The 15,594-nt window shown below is 33.5% G+C and overlaps 1 protein-coding gene across 1 annotated transcript; it reads right to left on the bottom strand.

Moving 5' to 3' along the window:
• Positions 1-287: 287 nt before the first annotated feature.
• On the bottom strand, positions 288-15,438 carry LOC124534493. The gene is made up of 13 exons (XM_047110395.1): positions 15,190-15,438; positions 7,485-7,643; positions 7,301-7,416; positions 6,967-7,111; positions 6,185-6,403; positions 4,314-4,449; positions 3,831-3,943; positions 2,930-3,127; positions 2,325-2,511; positions 2,043-2,158; positions 1,695-1,883; positions 1,088-1,192; positions 288-420 (listed from the first exon to the last, which is right to left on the bottom strand). The coding sequence occupies exons 1-13, from the start codon at positions 15,268-15,270 to the stop codon at positions 322-324; spliced, it is 1,863 nt and encodes a 620-aa protein (XP_046966351.1). The 5' UTR covers positions 15,271-15,438; the 3' UTR covers positions 288-321.
• Between the last annotated feature and the right edge of the window lie 156 nt (positions 15,439-15,594).

The following is a 15,594-nucleotide window of genomic DNA, read 5'->3' as shown; positions in this document are numbered from 1 at the left end:
AAAAAAACATTTTTAAAACACTTTTTTTATCATACTAGTCGAAGTATACTCTCTAGATTTTAGATTAAAATTAATGTTAACAAATTAAAAAAAGAGAATGGGTTTATTATTAAGAAAATCGATATCGTTTTTCCTTTTAATTGAAAATATGTAGTTAGAATTAATATTATAAGTAATTAAAATCAAAATCTTTTAAATAAAAAATGCGTTGAGGTAGGTTAAATATAATTTCATTTTTAGGTATAAAAGGTTTATTTCAACAAAACTACTTGTACAAACATTTATACGAAAATATATCAAGAAAGGTAAATAAATATTAAACTATCGTATTCTAATTGTATTTAGTACTTCTATCAGTCCGGAGTGTACTTTCAACATAGCAAGCTTTGTTTCTATCATTGTAAAGTCGCTGAGTTCCATCTGTAAACATAAAAAAAAATATAGGTAGATAGATATGAAACAGATTACATATAATATGGTAACATTTTGACAAAAAAAAATAATATTATTTGAAGGCATTAACTGAAACATCTGTGGCATTGATTCTCAATAAAAAATATCAGGCCGCTGTGATATGATCGAGAAAGTTACTCGTGATATATTCTATTGTTTTATTAAAATCACAGTTATTGGTTTTTGTAATACAAATTCAATGTACAATATAATTACTACTACTATTACTACTACATAATAGATCCTACTCTATAGCCTCTATAGCCTTCTGATGTACGCACTGTATATAATAAAACGAAAAAATAAATAAATAAACTATAGATGCTAAAAATATTATAATTAAAGACAAATATATTTAGAGATAGACAATTTTATTTATATTTATGAGATGACATTTTCCTAAAAATATACGCCAGAATATAATCGAATCATTCACTCTTTATTACTCGAAAGTAACAGCTGTAATATCGGCTGACAGTGTAAGCTGAGGTGCTATTTTCAGAAGCAAGCAGCAATAACCTAAGCCATTAGTCCTTAAAATATTTACCTTTGTCTATGATTTATATCGAAAAAAATGAGTAGGTATTTTTATTTATAATCTTTTTTTGGGAATTTATTTAAGTAAAATACGTACACCGTCAGGAGGGTCCTTGTCTCGTGGCGGAAACCGTCCGTACATTCGTTCGCAAATTGCGCACAGACCGCACCAAGTTCTATATTTTAACGTATGAGCATCAGACTGAAAATAAAGTCTTTGATTAACTATATTTATGCTGTCAACTTATTATTACTTATTACTATTAAATGTATAAATCTATGTTTTGTGATATAGTCAATAGTACCGCATGATTCACCAGTGGTAGCGAAATTGTCGAAAGGGGAGGATTAGAGAGTGCATCATGTTTTCGAAAACATTTTTACACCAAGTTGTGTATTCGTTTCCTTTGAGATTGTCTTTCGTTACCGAAGCACTACTACATGGCAGTCCACATACTTGTCAGTTATGGAAAAGATGAGTGAGTTTATACAGCAAGAAAACTTTTATGTTAGATTTTTTACAACATAAGTCTATGTATGGTGCACTAACTATGCCCTCGTTCTAAATGTCCGATCCAGTCTCTTCTGACAAACGGCTTCACGTGCTTTTCGCTGGCGTGTAATGTACTGTCAATTAATTTTATTTAAGACAATCACATAAAAAACATAAATTATTCTAATTTTAAAAATTTAGTGTTTGTAACCTCGCCCGTATCACCTCCTTCCATGTGATCGTTTTTCCTATAACCTGTGTCGAGAAGGGTAAGTTTAATTTCGTCTGGAATGTTTTCATCTTCTTCGTAATCATCCCATTCCATGATGCTACCAAACTGCTTCACTTGTTCTAGTGAAAGTATTCCACCCATCATTAGCATAAGACCTTCTTGTATGTTCTGAAAAATTATAAATTAATATTTCTTTCTCATTTATCAACTCATTCTATTTTTGTATTCAAATTTTATATAGAAAATCATGACAACCTAAAGATACATGGAGTTATCATTTAGAATTACTTAACGTGAAATAGAGTACAAAATTATTATAATACTTACTTTAATTGGCATCCTGTAACCCCTTTGTCTGAACTTTCTTAAGACTGTCAGGTAAAGTAGTTGTTTTGATTTTTGCAATACCACGAATCGAGCCGCATACTGCATTGGTGTTAATGCTAAATATTTTAATACAAAATTAATACAAGTAATTCATGCAACTGCCTAATGCTAACTAAATAAAAAATATGTGTATTCTAATAGACTACTATGTATATTTAAATTTGATTAATAGGATTTATATGTAGGTAGGCAATCGTAATGGTATATTATTTGAGTTCCTACTTTCTAAAGCGTTGGAGTCGATTGGCAAGCTGAACTGAGCGTTCTGTCTTGAAAACACTCTTGGTATGTGAAGCCAATCGCCCAAGCTCACAGCCGGCACACGTAGCTCGCGTAGAAGATTCTGCATCTCTTGACAGTGGGGTCGCTCTGGACGAGTACGTAATGCCTCTTCTAGCACATAACGACGCTAAAAAAGAATCGAAATTTTTCACAATTTTTTAAAATCTTTCTTTTTTTTTAAAAGGGAAAATCTCTTTTTTTATCGATAATCAAAATGTCTGTGATACGACAAGTTGAAAATATTATTTAATTTGAAAATATATTTTACTTGGTGTTAGGGCTTTGCGCAAGCCCGTCTGGGTAGGTACCACCCACTCATCAGTTATTCTACCGCCAAATAGCAGTACTCAGTATTGTTGTGTTCCGGTTTGAAGGGTGAGTGAGCCAGTGTAACGACAGGCACAAGGGACATAACATCTTAGTTCCCAAGGTTGGTGGCACATTGACGATGTAAGGAATAGTTAATATTTCTCACAGCGTCATTGTCTATGGGTGATGGTGACCACTTACAAAAAAAAAAAAAAATATATATTGGGACATCAAACCTTTGTGTCGAATTCTGTCTCGATAGCTTCTTCATCGACCTCCCTATGTAAATACTTCAAAATATCGTCATCAAGAAATGAGTCTGTCTTTCTCGCTGCACTGGCCTTGATCACCGGAAGAATAATATCATCCTCAACTGCTTGAGATATCGAGCCTCGGGAACTAGGATTTTGGGAGTCTGTAACTATACCTGCGATCTAATAAAGAGTATTTCTTAGGAATATTTCTAATTACTTAAAGCAAAGCAAAGCAACAGCCTGTAAATCACCCACTGCTGGGCTAAGGCCTCCTCTTCCATTAAGGAGAGGGTTTGGCACATATTCCACCACGCTGTTCCAATGCAACCTGCATTTGGCAGGTGGAATGCACATGTGGCAGAATTTCGATGAAATAAGACACATGCAGGTTTCCTCACGATGTTTTCCTTCACCAACGAGCACAAGATGAATTATAAACACAAATTAAGCACGTATACATAGGTAGCGGTGCTTGCCTGGGCTTGAACCCGAAATCATCGGTTAAGTTGCACGCGTTCTAACCACTGGGCCATCTCAGCTCTAATTACTTAAAAAATCTATATTATTTGACGGTATCTACGCCAGAAGGCAGTATATGATCAGTCTTTGTCGGATAACCTAACGATAATTCATATTAGATTAAACTGTTTGTGTTAATAATCTATTATTTTTTACTGTTCATCTTAAAATGTATTTCAATGGCATTACATTACACGTGTATTGTGGTTATTTTTCGAAGAAGTTTCTAATAGCTAGCATTTAGTCACACATTTGACTTGTACGTCAAATCATAAATTAAGTTTTAACTTTGTCATATTGAATTAAAGAGCATATTTCCCTTATCTCTTAAGGTTGATTTAAAAGGATTTAGAGAAATCCCTACTTGTGTTTCAGGGTCCTGCTGAGCTTGGGCTGCTAGCCCGGCTGAGGTCAAACGATCACTGCCTCCAGGTCTGCCCTTGCGCCGTCTTTTACCGCGGCGTCGAACTTCACCACCTTTATGAAAAAATGTATCAAATTACTTTAAAATATTAAGAACTTTTTGTAGTAATATTTAATTACACTACTTATATAGTATTACTTATTAAAAAAAATGTTAAAAATGTGTTTTTTGAGTCGAGATAACCGGGATAAGACAAAGATCATTGAAAATTGTCATATGCTTATTTTATATTTGTGTGTATTTAATGAGTTGTGATAACTAATATCGTGCTAATGCTAAAAACCGGTAGGTATCGGATGGAAATCTGGACAATGTGTTTTCACAAAATCGAAATGAAGTAATAAGATGGTAAGCGCCCAATTTGACCCAAAACAAATGCAAGATGGTAAAGCGATTATGATTATTCAGCCAGAAACAAATTACCGTTCTCATCAACGTTTCCAATATTTTCATTATCATCGTTGACATCCTTTTCTCCCACAGAACGCTGCGAGGCTGGTGTTTCACTTTTCGCCTTGTTTTTAAGCGCTTTTCCAATATTTAACGCTTTTAGTTGATTCTAAAAAAATATCTGATATCAATTGGTTTCAAATTCAATCTAACATTGAAGAGGTTAATAAAGATTACCTCGAGCTTCTTAAAAAAATCACCGCTATCGTAAGCGACTGTATTCTCTTTCTTTATAAACTTTTTTTGGATTTGAATACTAGGCAATTTAATCCTTTTCTGCTGACCCGTGGTACCCCAAGAAGTCACTGAAAACACTATATTCGACGCACCACGTTTTCTACTTTTTGGAGCATAATTCACGACTATCCTTGTCACGTGCATCAATGTACAATCACACGGTGTCGTGGAAATAGCCATGGGAATATTTAGTGGTTTACGTTTCAAGCGTCTAGGCTTGGGTTTAGCCAATCCATCAGACACTTTAAACGCAGTTTTCCCTTTTGACTTTTGCTCGTTTGGTTTTTGTTTTTTAATTTGCAATAGTTTTGTTTTCGATATCAGAAATGGTAACATTTTGAAATGCGATTACGACCCAAAGGTTTTGTTTGGAATGTGTGAAACCATACGTGAACGAAGGTTAGTGAAAGCTACACTATCTCTAACGTCAGTCAGCTATTGATTAGCACTTATCTGTCATAAAATATTAAATAGCTAACACGGTCTAGTAAATCTTGAAGCAGATGATTAAATTGCCAGGGTCATGGTGATTATTTATGTTTAGCTCACTACGTAAAAACTTTGTATCAGGGTTCCTTTAGCTCTATTGGGCTGCAGTTAAAACCAAGTTTTAGAGTCGGGACCATGTTTAAAATATATATCAGTCAGGGAAATTGAGCAATCTTATGGTAATTTATTCAACGCCCATAAACATTGGCGCTGAACCATTCCTTATATAACGAACATGGAGGGAAGATGTTGTTTCCAATAATTTACACTGGTTTATGTGCCCTAAGTAGTATTGCTGTTTGGCGGTAGAATACATGATAAGTGGATGGTAGGTATAGTACGACAAAAATTAGATGTAGCATCGGAAAATGCAATGGAATGAAAATAAAACCGATTAATGCCGATTTCGACAACCAATAGAAATATCTCCCTATCGCGCCACTCGACGCTATTCGTCACTATAGATTCACGCGTCAGAGAAAGCAAATGCATGTAAATCGACGCGTTAAATTGACGAATATATTAGGTCATATGATATTACAAGTTATTACGTTTGTGCAAAGATCATTTTCGCATGAGAAATAAATATTGGTAATTTGGGATAGCGTACTCAATTCGGATTTGATCGGTTTTACGAATTTTGCCGATGCGACATCTAAGTTGTGTCGTACTATACCTATCCAGGTGGACTTGCATAGAAACCTACTACTTACTACTACACAGATGTGGATACAGATCTTTTTTATTTTATAATATATAATATAAAAGGCATGTACCTTTTTACCTTAAATTTAAATATTTATTATTGTTATATTTAATTATTTACATTCGATTACAACACCACATTCCGGGTCTTCATACATAACATAAACAAACATTCATCAAAATCGACACATTCGTCATACACATACAAAGTTATGGACGAAATTTTACATATAAGTAAATATTCTCTTATTAAAAAATATATATTACACGAATTACTACACAAGTTAACAATATTCGTAATGAAATCAGGTAAAAGATTTTAGCCATTTTCTTTCGCTACAGTGATCTAATAAGACATTGGCTAAAAGTATTTAAAATTTAATAATTAAAATAAAATAATTACTTTACCTTACCTTTTTAATACTTCTCACGCTAATGGGATCTTTAGTAGTTCTTTTTGATAAAATTAAAGGTGAAGCCAGCGGTGGTAGCTGTTCGCATTGACCATTCACAAGACGGTTGTGAGCACTGCCAGATAGATTGAGCGACGGTAGTGTGGACCTGTCGTTAGCGCTGGGCGTGTGTCCTGTGGTCATCTCTGAAGTCGCGTAACCATGATAGTACAGAGTTTCCTATAATGTAATAAGTCAATTTAAATGCACAGTCGAACGTCCTGAATATGGCATACAGGCTCTTACTTGGTCTTAAGACTGTACCATACATTTACAGGTACATTTATTTAAAATTATAAGGACCTATTTAGGGTCAAATACATTTTGAAGTGGTTACTACAAAATTTTCAGGAGAAGACAAACAAAATGTTTAAAAAAAACCGAAGCATCAGCAGATCTAAAATGTTTCTGGTGTCATAAGACTGATAATAGGTACTCTATTATTTATGTATTCAAAATATTTCGTACGTCTTTATTCAAAATCAAAATTGAAAATCAAAATAAACTTTGTTCAAGTACGTCTTTACAAGCACTTTTGAATCGTCATTTTACAGTTAAGTGTAGCTACGTCCGGTTCGGAAATTAGATTCTACTGAGAAGAACCGTCAAAAAACTCAGTAGTTACTCTTTTTTAACATTTAAAAATACAAAGTCATGTTAGTTAAATACAATTATTTAAATTAATATATCCTGCGTGGAAGTCAACAGGTATTAGCTCCACTAACTAACTAATAACTACGTACCTGGCTATGACTTCGTCTCAAATCGAGAACGATAGCCGTCTTTTGATGTGGCTGATCGGGCGTGAGACATCTTCTCGAACCTCTGGATTTGCCGCTTGCTAATGTCGGAGCTGGCGTAAGAGGTCGCGAATCTGTTTCCGTGTACCTGAAAGACCCTAACTATAGACAATACAACCATGGTATCAAAACCTTCTTTGTATTTTATAGATTTAATTAAAATCAATTCTTTTATCAATTTTTTCTCGAAACTAAGATTTCTTGGGAAATGTCTAAACTTGGAAGAAATACAATAAGCAAGAAATAGTTCTGGTGTGCGTTTTGCCGATTTGGGTACCTTCTAAACATATCTTCTGTGACAATATCATGTGGAGTCCTATTTTTTTCCTTTTCACTCAGATCTTGAAATTTTGTTAAGTCTTCATGAAAGCCATGGACCTTGCCTTCAAGGAACTGAAAAAAAAGGAATTAAAATGTACTAGAGATAATAATATGGTAAAATAGATAAGTCAAAATTATACCCATGCATCCTTCGCTTTTTTGACGAACTCTTTAGCAGTAGAATCAGCCGGGTGGTTGCAGAGAACGGAACAAGCGTTCGAGAAAGGGTTGTAAAGGCCTGCATAAGGGCGCAGCATGAACGGCGCTGGTGTCACTTCGCATCGTAGCTCTAAATTAGCCTAAGCACACAAGTAATACGAACTTTAAAGTACAACTGAATTAATTGTAAATATAAGGAACATTTACTCACAATAATTAATTTTGTTACTGGTTAACAGAGGTAAGATTACAAAAACAATCGAAACTGTGAAAAATATATACCTTTTGGTATCCAAATAAATATTTAATTGAGTAAGTACCTATTTTTTTATTGGTTCGTAATTATATTATTATTAATTAGTTATTTTTAATGTCGTAACTTTTAGCCAAATTAAAATCAAACCTTATTTACTTTATTCATTGACATACCAGAAAATGTAATATTTAGTGAATATTTAACAACAACAACAACAGCCTGTAAATTCCCACAGCTGGGCTAAAGGCCTCCTCTCCCTTTGAGGAGAAGGTTTGGAATATATTCCACCACGCTGTTCCAATGCGGGTTGGTGGAATACACATGTGGCAGAATTTCTATGAAATTTGTCACATGCAGGTTTCCTCACGATGTTTTCCTTCACCGCTGAGCACGAGATGAATTATAAAGACAAATTAAGCACATGAATCAGCGGTGCTTGCCTGGGTTTGAAACCGCAATCATCGGTTAATATGCACGCGTTCTAACCACTGGGTCATCTCGACTAATATTTAAAGTTTTTCTTTATGTTTTAAATTTTCAATTATACATAAATAATAATTAATCAAACCGACAAATAAAACCAATATTTACTCTTGTTAGAAATAATTCTTTATGCTAATACATTTATATTATAATTATATATTTAATAAACTCATATTTTTTTAGTGTATCCGTTTTCGTAAGTGTAATCGATTTTAAAACTGGTATGGCTGTATAAAATAATACAAGATGTTTTCCCGCGAAAACGGATTATTAAAAAAAAACAAGAGAAAGTCACGCATGGAACATTTTTTAAAAATAATTATTGTAAAAGATTTGATTTGTAAACTTCGGGGCAATAATATAAAAATAAAACCTGAAATAAATAAATATTATACTTTCTACTGGCGTATTTAATATCAGAAGCGGGATAAATTTCGTTTCAAAAATGCCTCGTTATAAACGACCACGCTCAGGAATACGCGATGATTTTGATAAGCGAAAAAGACAATCTGTTGAAGACGATGATACTTCTCATAACAAAAGAGAAAACTCAAGAAAAAATAAAGATAACGCTAAGAAGAGACACCATGCTACAAAAAATATTAATATGCACATTAGAGGAAATAGAACTAGAACACCAAGTCCCATACAAAGAAATACAGCAAAAAACTCGGCGGCTAGACAAGATTATATGAATTTAACTGAAAACAGTTATGCGATGGGACACGAGGGCGTTACAAAAAGAAGGAGTTGTTCTGCGACCGGACGAGATATTGCGCCTTCAAGAGTTTGTTCTGCGACCGGACGAGATATTGCGCCTTCAAGGGTTTGTTCTGCGACCGGACGAGATATTGCGACTGCAAGAGAGTATTCTGCCACCAGACTAGATAGTGTGAACGGTGAAGGTGAGTTCCAGGCTGGAGATTTTCGTCCAGTTCGGGAACAAGCGATCAATGATGACACTGAGACAATTTTTTCTCCGAGATCATCGACCGTGTCAAAGCACATGCCATTTAATACATTAGGTGAGTCAGATTTAAATTCATCGAGAGCAATACTTAACTTTGGTGATTTAGCTAAATTTGTTCAAACATTAATAAGGCCTAGTTTACCGCATAATAATAATTTATTACCGGAATTTGATCCATCTGTAAAGAATCATCGTATCGATTTATGGCTCTCAAAGGTAAATGAGTGTGCAAAAATATATGGATGGAGTGAATCTCATATTGTACATTTTGCTTTACCGAAGTTGTCTGGTAATGCTAAAAAATGGTATAATAGTCAAAATACTGTTTTACATACCTGGTCAGAGTGGCAAATATTACTTCGAAAAGCTTTTCCATCCGAAACTAACTTCGGAGTCGTTTTAACAGAAATGCTTGAAAAACGAATGAGGATAGGAGATAGCTTAGATGATTATTTCTATGAGAAAAATAATTTATTAAATGCGTGTGATATATTTGGGAAAAAGGCTGTAGATTGTATTATACACGGTATAGATGATCGTACAATACGTGCAGGAGCGTCATCCGCTCGTTTTACAGAACCTGAAGATCTCTTGAAATTTCTTAAAGACGTTTGTAAAGAACATAAAGATATTTATCGTTATTCTAATTTAAATAGAAATAAGCTAAATAATCATTTATTCTGTAATAAATGTAATGAACCTGGGCATCGTACAGTACAATGTCGTGCCAAAAATTCGAAGTTAAATTTTGAACCTGATAGTTTTTCACAATTATGCTTTAATTGTAACGAAAAAGGGCATAGGGTTTACCAATGCTCTAAACCAATTTTAAAATGCGATAGGTGTAATAAATTCGGTCATATTATTGCAAACTGTTCACAAAAAACTAACAATGTATTGAACAACGAAAAACGTGTATTATTGTCAGAAAGTACGAGCGTAAAAAATTCTAAATATTATAAGCAGGCAGTAATAAATTCTTCATTTACAATTGAATGTTTTGTTGACTTGGGAAGTGATTGCACGCTTATACGACTAGAAACTACTACTGAATTTGGGTTACATATTTCAACTGATAATTTACCAATTATACGTGGGATAGCAAGTGTTGGAGTTCAACCTTTAGGGAAAACACATTTTTTATTACGTTTAGACTCTGTTGAAGCAAACATTATGGCATATGTGGTTGCTAACAATATTCTACACACGCAGATGTTAGTAGGGCAAAACTTTACTGAGTTACCTAATGTGATTATTACAAAGACAGAAAACACATTAAATATTTTGTCAAAGAATAATAATGACGATTTAACTTGCTTAGAACCAGAACCTAATGTAAAATATAGATTGTATGTGTCATTTGATTGTCAAGTAGATAAAATAAATTTAGTTAAGTGTTGTAGTAATGAAATAGTAGAGGCAACAATTTATATAAAAGGTGGTTATCGAAACGTTAATGATAAAGAATATTGTATCCAAGAGGGTTTATATACGTTAAAAGATGGTAAATGTCAAATCAGTGTAATAAATTTTTCACACTGTCCATTATACTTTACGAGCAACTTTGTTATAACCAGATTTTATTTGATAGAACAAGATAAAAATTGTAGATATTTGTCAAGTGTAAAGTGTTTTAAAATAGGAGCGAATTTGACACCCATTCCTCGCGAAGAAATAACTATAAACTGTAATTTAACTCACGAACAAAAAACGAAAATATATTCACTTATAGATAGATATAGGGATTGTTTCGCTCAAGACCTCTCTGAGCTTGGTTGTACTAACGTAACAGAGTTGACCATAAAACTTACTGATGAAACTCCGGTAGTTTATCGTCCTTATCGACTGAGTCAAGCAGAAAAAGAAATAGTTAGAACGCTGGTTAGAGAGCTCGAAGAAAATGATATAATTGAAGAGTCTGATTCATCATACGCGAGTCCAATACTGCTGGTATCAAAAAAGACAGGTGGATATAGATTATGTGTGGATTATAGAGCACTGAATAGAAAAATTTTAAAGGATCACTTTCCATTGCCTAGAATAGATGACCAGATAGACCTCCTTAGTGGAAATAATTTTTATACTAGTTTAGACATGGCAAGTGGTTATTATCAGATTCCTGTTCAAAAAGACTGTAGACATCTTACAGCATTTATTACTCCTGATGGTTTATATCAATTTCGTAGAGCTCCCTTTGGATTAGTTAATTGTCCTGCAATTTTTCAACGTACAGTTAACAAAATACTTAATAAATCTCCAAATAAATGTGCAATTGCTTACATGGATGATTTATTAATAACGGGTATACATTTTGAAGACTGTTTTTTAAAGTTGTAAACTTTAAATATTAAAAAATGTAGATTTTTTGAGACAGTAATAGATTATTTGGGATTAGAAATATCCGTTGATGGAATAAAACCTGGTAAGTCAAAAATCACAGCCGTAGAATCTTTTCCAGAACCAAAGAATGTACATGAAGTCCGTCAGTTTATAGGCTTAGCAAGTTATTTTCGAAAGTTTATCAAAAATTTTGCTATTATCGCTAAGCCATTGACAGATCTTACTAAACAAAATGTTAAATGGAAATGGGAGCAACAGCAAAAAGAATCTTTCTTAACATTAAAGCAAATGTTGGTACAACGACCAATATTAAGTATTTTCAATCCTGACTATGTTACTGAACTACATTGTGATGCATCTAAATTAGGTTTAGGTGGAATTTTATTACAAAAGGAAAATGATAATTCTAAACTCAATGTTATAGCTTATTTTAGTCGCAAGACTACAATTGACGAGGAAAAATTACATGCCTACGAGTTAGAAACCCTTGCAGTTGTTGCCTCGCTTAATCGTTTTCGTCCATACCTTATAGGTAAATCTTTTAAAATCCTTACAGACTGCAATGCCTTACGATCTACGTTCTTAAAACGAGATCTCATTCCCCGAGTTGCCCGTTGGTGGATAGCTTTTCAGGAATATGATTGCTCTATAGAGTATAGACCGGGGCATTCGATGCAACATGTTGATGCACTCAGTCGCAATCCTATTCTCAGTGAAAATGATTCACAGACTTATGATCATTTTACTAGGGTATTGCAAATCTCTCAAGATGACTGGCTTCTTAGTTTGCAATTATCAGATCCAAAAATACAACACATCAGGTCTGTTTTAGAAGATAATAGTTATAAAGACTTAGTTGATATAAAACAAAATTTTGTTATACGAAACAATCGCTTGTATCGTAAAGTAGGGGAAGATTTAAAATGGGTGGTACCCAAATGTGCAAGATGGCAAATATGCCAACGTAACCATGATGAGATAGGCCATTTTTCAGCGGAGAAAACTTTGGAAAAAATTAAACGTGATTTTTGGTTTCCACGAATGAAAAAATTTGTCTTTAAATACGTAAAGGCATGTTTACATTGCGCGTTTAGTAAGGAACCGGCGGGTCCAAAAGAGGGTTTTCTTCATAGTATTCCAAAAATTGCCATACCATTCCATACGGTCCATATAGACCATTTAGGCCCGTTTATAAAAAGTTCTAAGGGAAATCAATATCTTTTACTAATTGTAGATGGTTTCACAAAGTATTGCATTCTTAAAGCTCTTCGCAATACAAAAACAGCACCAACAGTTTTAGCACTAAAAGATGTTTTTAGCTTATTTGGATACCCTGTCAGAATTATTTCTGATCGAGGTACGTGTTTTACTTCATCCGAGTTTAAAAGGTTCTGCACAGAATACGAAGTTTCTCACATACTTAACGCGGTTTCAGCTCCAAGGGCCAACGGCCAAGTGGAGCGATATAATCGGACCGTTTTAGATTCGCTTAGAACGTATAATGATGGGCTAGGAGAGAATAAGTGGGACCAAGTAGTAAATAAAATACAATGGGGATTAAATAATACGATTAATAAGGGAATAGGAAAAACTCCGGCAGAAGCACTATTTGGTAAACGTTTGTTAGGACAGGGTGAAGGTAATCTAGGTGATACAGTTTCCGATACGAGACAAAATGACAAAGGTTTAGAAACTATAACGAAGGAAATAAATAATTATATTGAAAAAGATCAAGAAAAACAAAGTTTGAGATTTAATAAGACAAGAAAGAAGGCTAAGGTTTACAAAATAGGTGATTTAGTTAAAATTTTAAAAAATAATCCATCTAATGACGGTAAAAGTAGAAAACTATTACCAAAATTTACAGGACCATTTCGTATATCAAAAGTGTTAGACCATGATCGATACGAGGTTTCTAGTATTCCAGGTTCAAATATCACTAAAGGCCGGTATAGTAATGTTTGGTCAGCTGATCGTATACAGCCTTGGATAAACATGTCTTATAATGACGATGATGATGATGATAATGAAGGTAGTTCTGGTAGTGAACTTAGTCTTAATTAAATTTATAGTTATGGCTGAACTTAATAAATATGAATTTGTATAATTTTACCGAATGTAAACTCAACACAAATTGTAACAGATTATATTTTATTTATTTGGTTTGTAACAAATAATTTTATTTTTTTTTATTTTTATATATGAATTTGAAGCGTGTAAGAACATTCATAATGTTACCGAGTATGAAATTAATTTATATATTGAAACGACTGTAAAAAAATTATATTTTAGAAAGATTCTAGAATATAAGGCAAAAATATATATATATATGTATATAAATGTATAAAAATGTTGATTAGTGAGATAATGAATTATTTGTTGTTGGGAAGTTTCACACGGTCACACAGGTGATGAGGGGTGAAGTGCTAACAACATAGAGAGAATATATTTGTTGGGAAGTTTCACACGGTCACACAGGTGATGAGGGGTGAAGTGCCAACAACATAGAGAAAATATATTTGTTGGGAAGTTTCACACGGTCACACAGGTGATGAGGGGTGAAGTGCCAACTACATAGAGAAAATATATTTGTTGGGAAGGTTCACACGGTCACACAGGTGATGAGGGGTGAAATGCCAACAAGATAGAAGAGAAAAGATTTTTGTTGGGAAGTCACGCACGGTTGTGACTGCGGGAGTTTGCTAGAACTGTGGTTAGGAAGTCTTACACGGTCACAATGTGTGATGAGGGGTGAGGTGCTAACCTTTGCAGTCAATACTACCGTGGTCATTAATGAGGGGCGTGGTGCCAACTTATTAGTTGAGATGAGTAAGTTTGAGGACAAACTTTATAGTCAGAATGGCCGAATGTTAGAAATAATTCTTTATGCTAATACATTTATATTATAATTATATATTTAATAAACTCATATTTTTTTAGTGTATCCGTTTTCGTAAGTGTAATCGATTTTAAAACTGGTATGGCTGTATAAAATAATACAAGATGTTTTCCCGCGAAAACGGATTATTAAAAAAAAACAAGAGAAAGTCACGCATGGAACATTTTTTAAAAATAATTATTGTAAAAGATTTGATTTGTAAACTTCGGGGCAATAATATAAAAATAAAACCTGAAATAAATAAATATTATACTTTCTACTGGCGTATTTAATACTCTCTTTCTATTCGTTAACTTATTATAAGTACCTAAATCACTTAACTGATTTTAATTTCATTAACATATCGGTAGATGTAGCCAGAAATCTGGATAAATAAATACCAATTAAGAAACGAACTGCCCAGTGGCTAAAGATTATTCTCAAATAAAGCTAGCTTTTCAAACGTAGACAAGCACCACTTAACTTTCCTTGCTTGTTTATAATTAATCTTGTTCTTGGTGGTGAAGGAAAACATCTTGAGGAAACTTGTACCTATATCTTGGATGTATTCCACCAATCCCCATTGGAGCAGCGTGGTTGAAAATTCAAAAAGGAAAGGCTTTAGTAGAACAGTGCCTTTAGAGGCTGTTACTTTAATATAAAATTCGATATTACAGATAAAAATAAAGCCGCGGATGAATGACGTGACGCTATAGATATTAATGCATACGATATCCTGATATCACATGCGGTACTCACTTTATCAGTTTCTTTTTGTTTATTCGTTGCAGACTTTTGCAGCACGCTCGCCAATAACCCGGTGTTACTGGTTAGTCCCATGTCGTCATTTTATTTCTATTTAAGTCTGTATATCGATCAATCAATCTCTTGGTTACGTAAAATAATATCAAACTTCTGTATGCCGAATAAATTATATGTTCATTTGACAGTTACATAGGTATACAGATTTCTTCTTTTTTTATTGAATTCGAAAAACAAGTATTAATAATTATGCTTGTCATTGCGAATATTTTTTTCCTAATACGTTTTCATAGATATCCTCGTTATTGCTGTATATTCTATACCTATTTATCACTTTTTATTTATTTAAGAAGGCAGAAAATTTGACACAGTACATGCCAGTGAAAATCAAATGAAATTAAC

This window comes from Vanessa cardui, chromosome 12, assembly GCF_905220365.1.
Source record: "Vanessa cardui chromosome 12, ilVanCard2.1, whole genome shotgun sequence".
In the NCBI taxonomy this organism is placed as follows: Eukaryota; Metazoa; Arthropoda; class Insecta; order Lepidoptera; family Nymphalidae; genus Vanessa; species Vanessa cardui.
Note: the sequence above shows the minus strand (reverse complement) of the source record. Positions and strands in the feature narration are given on the sequence as shown.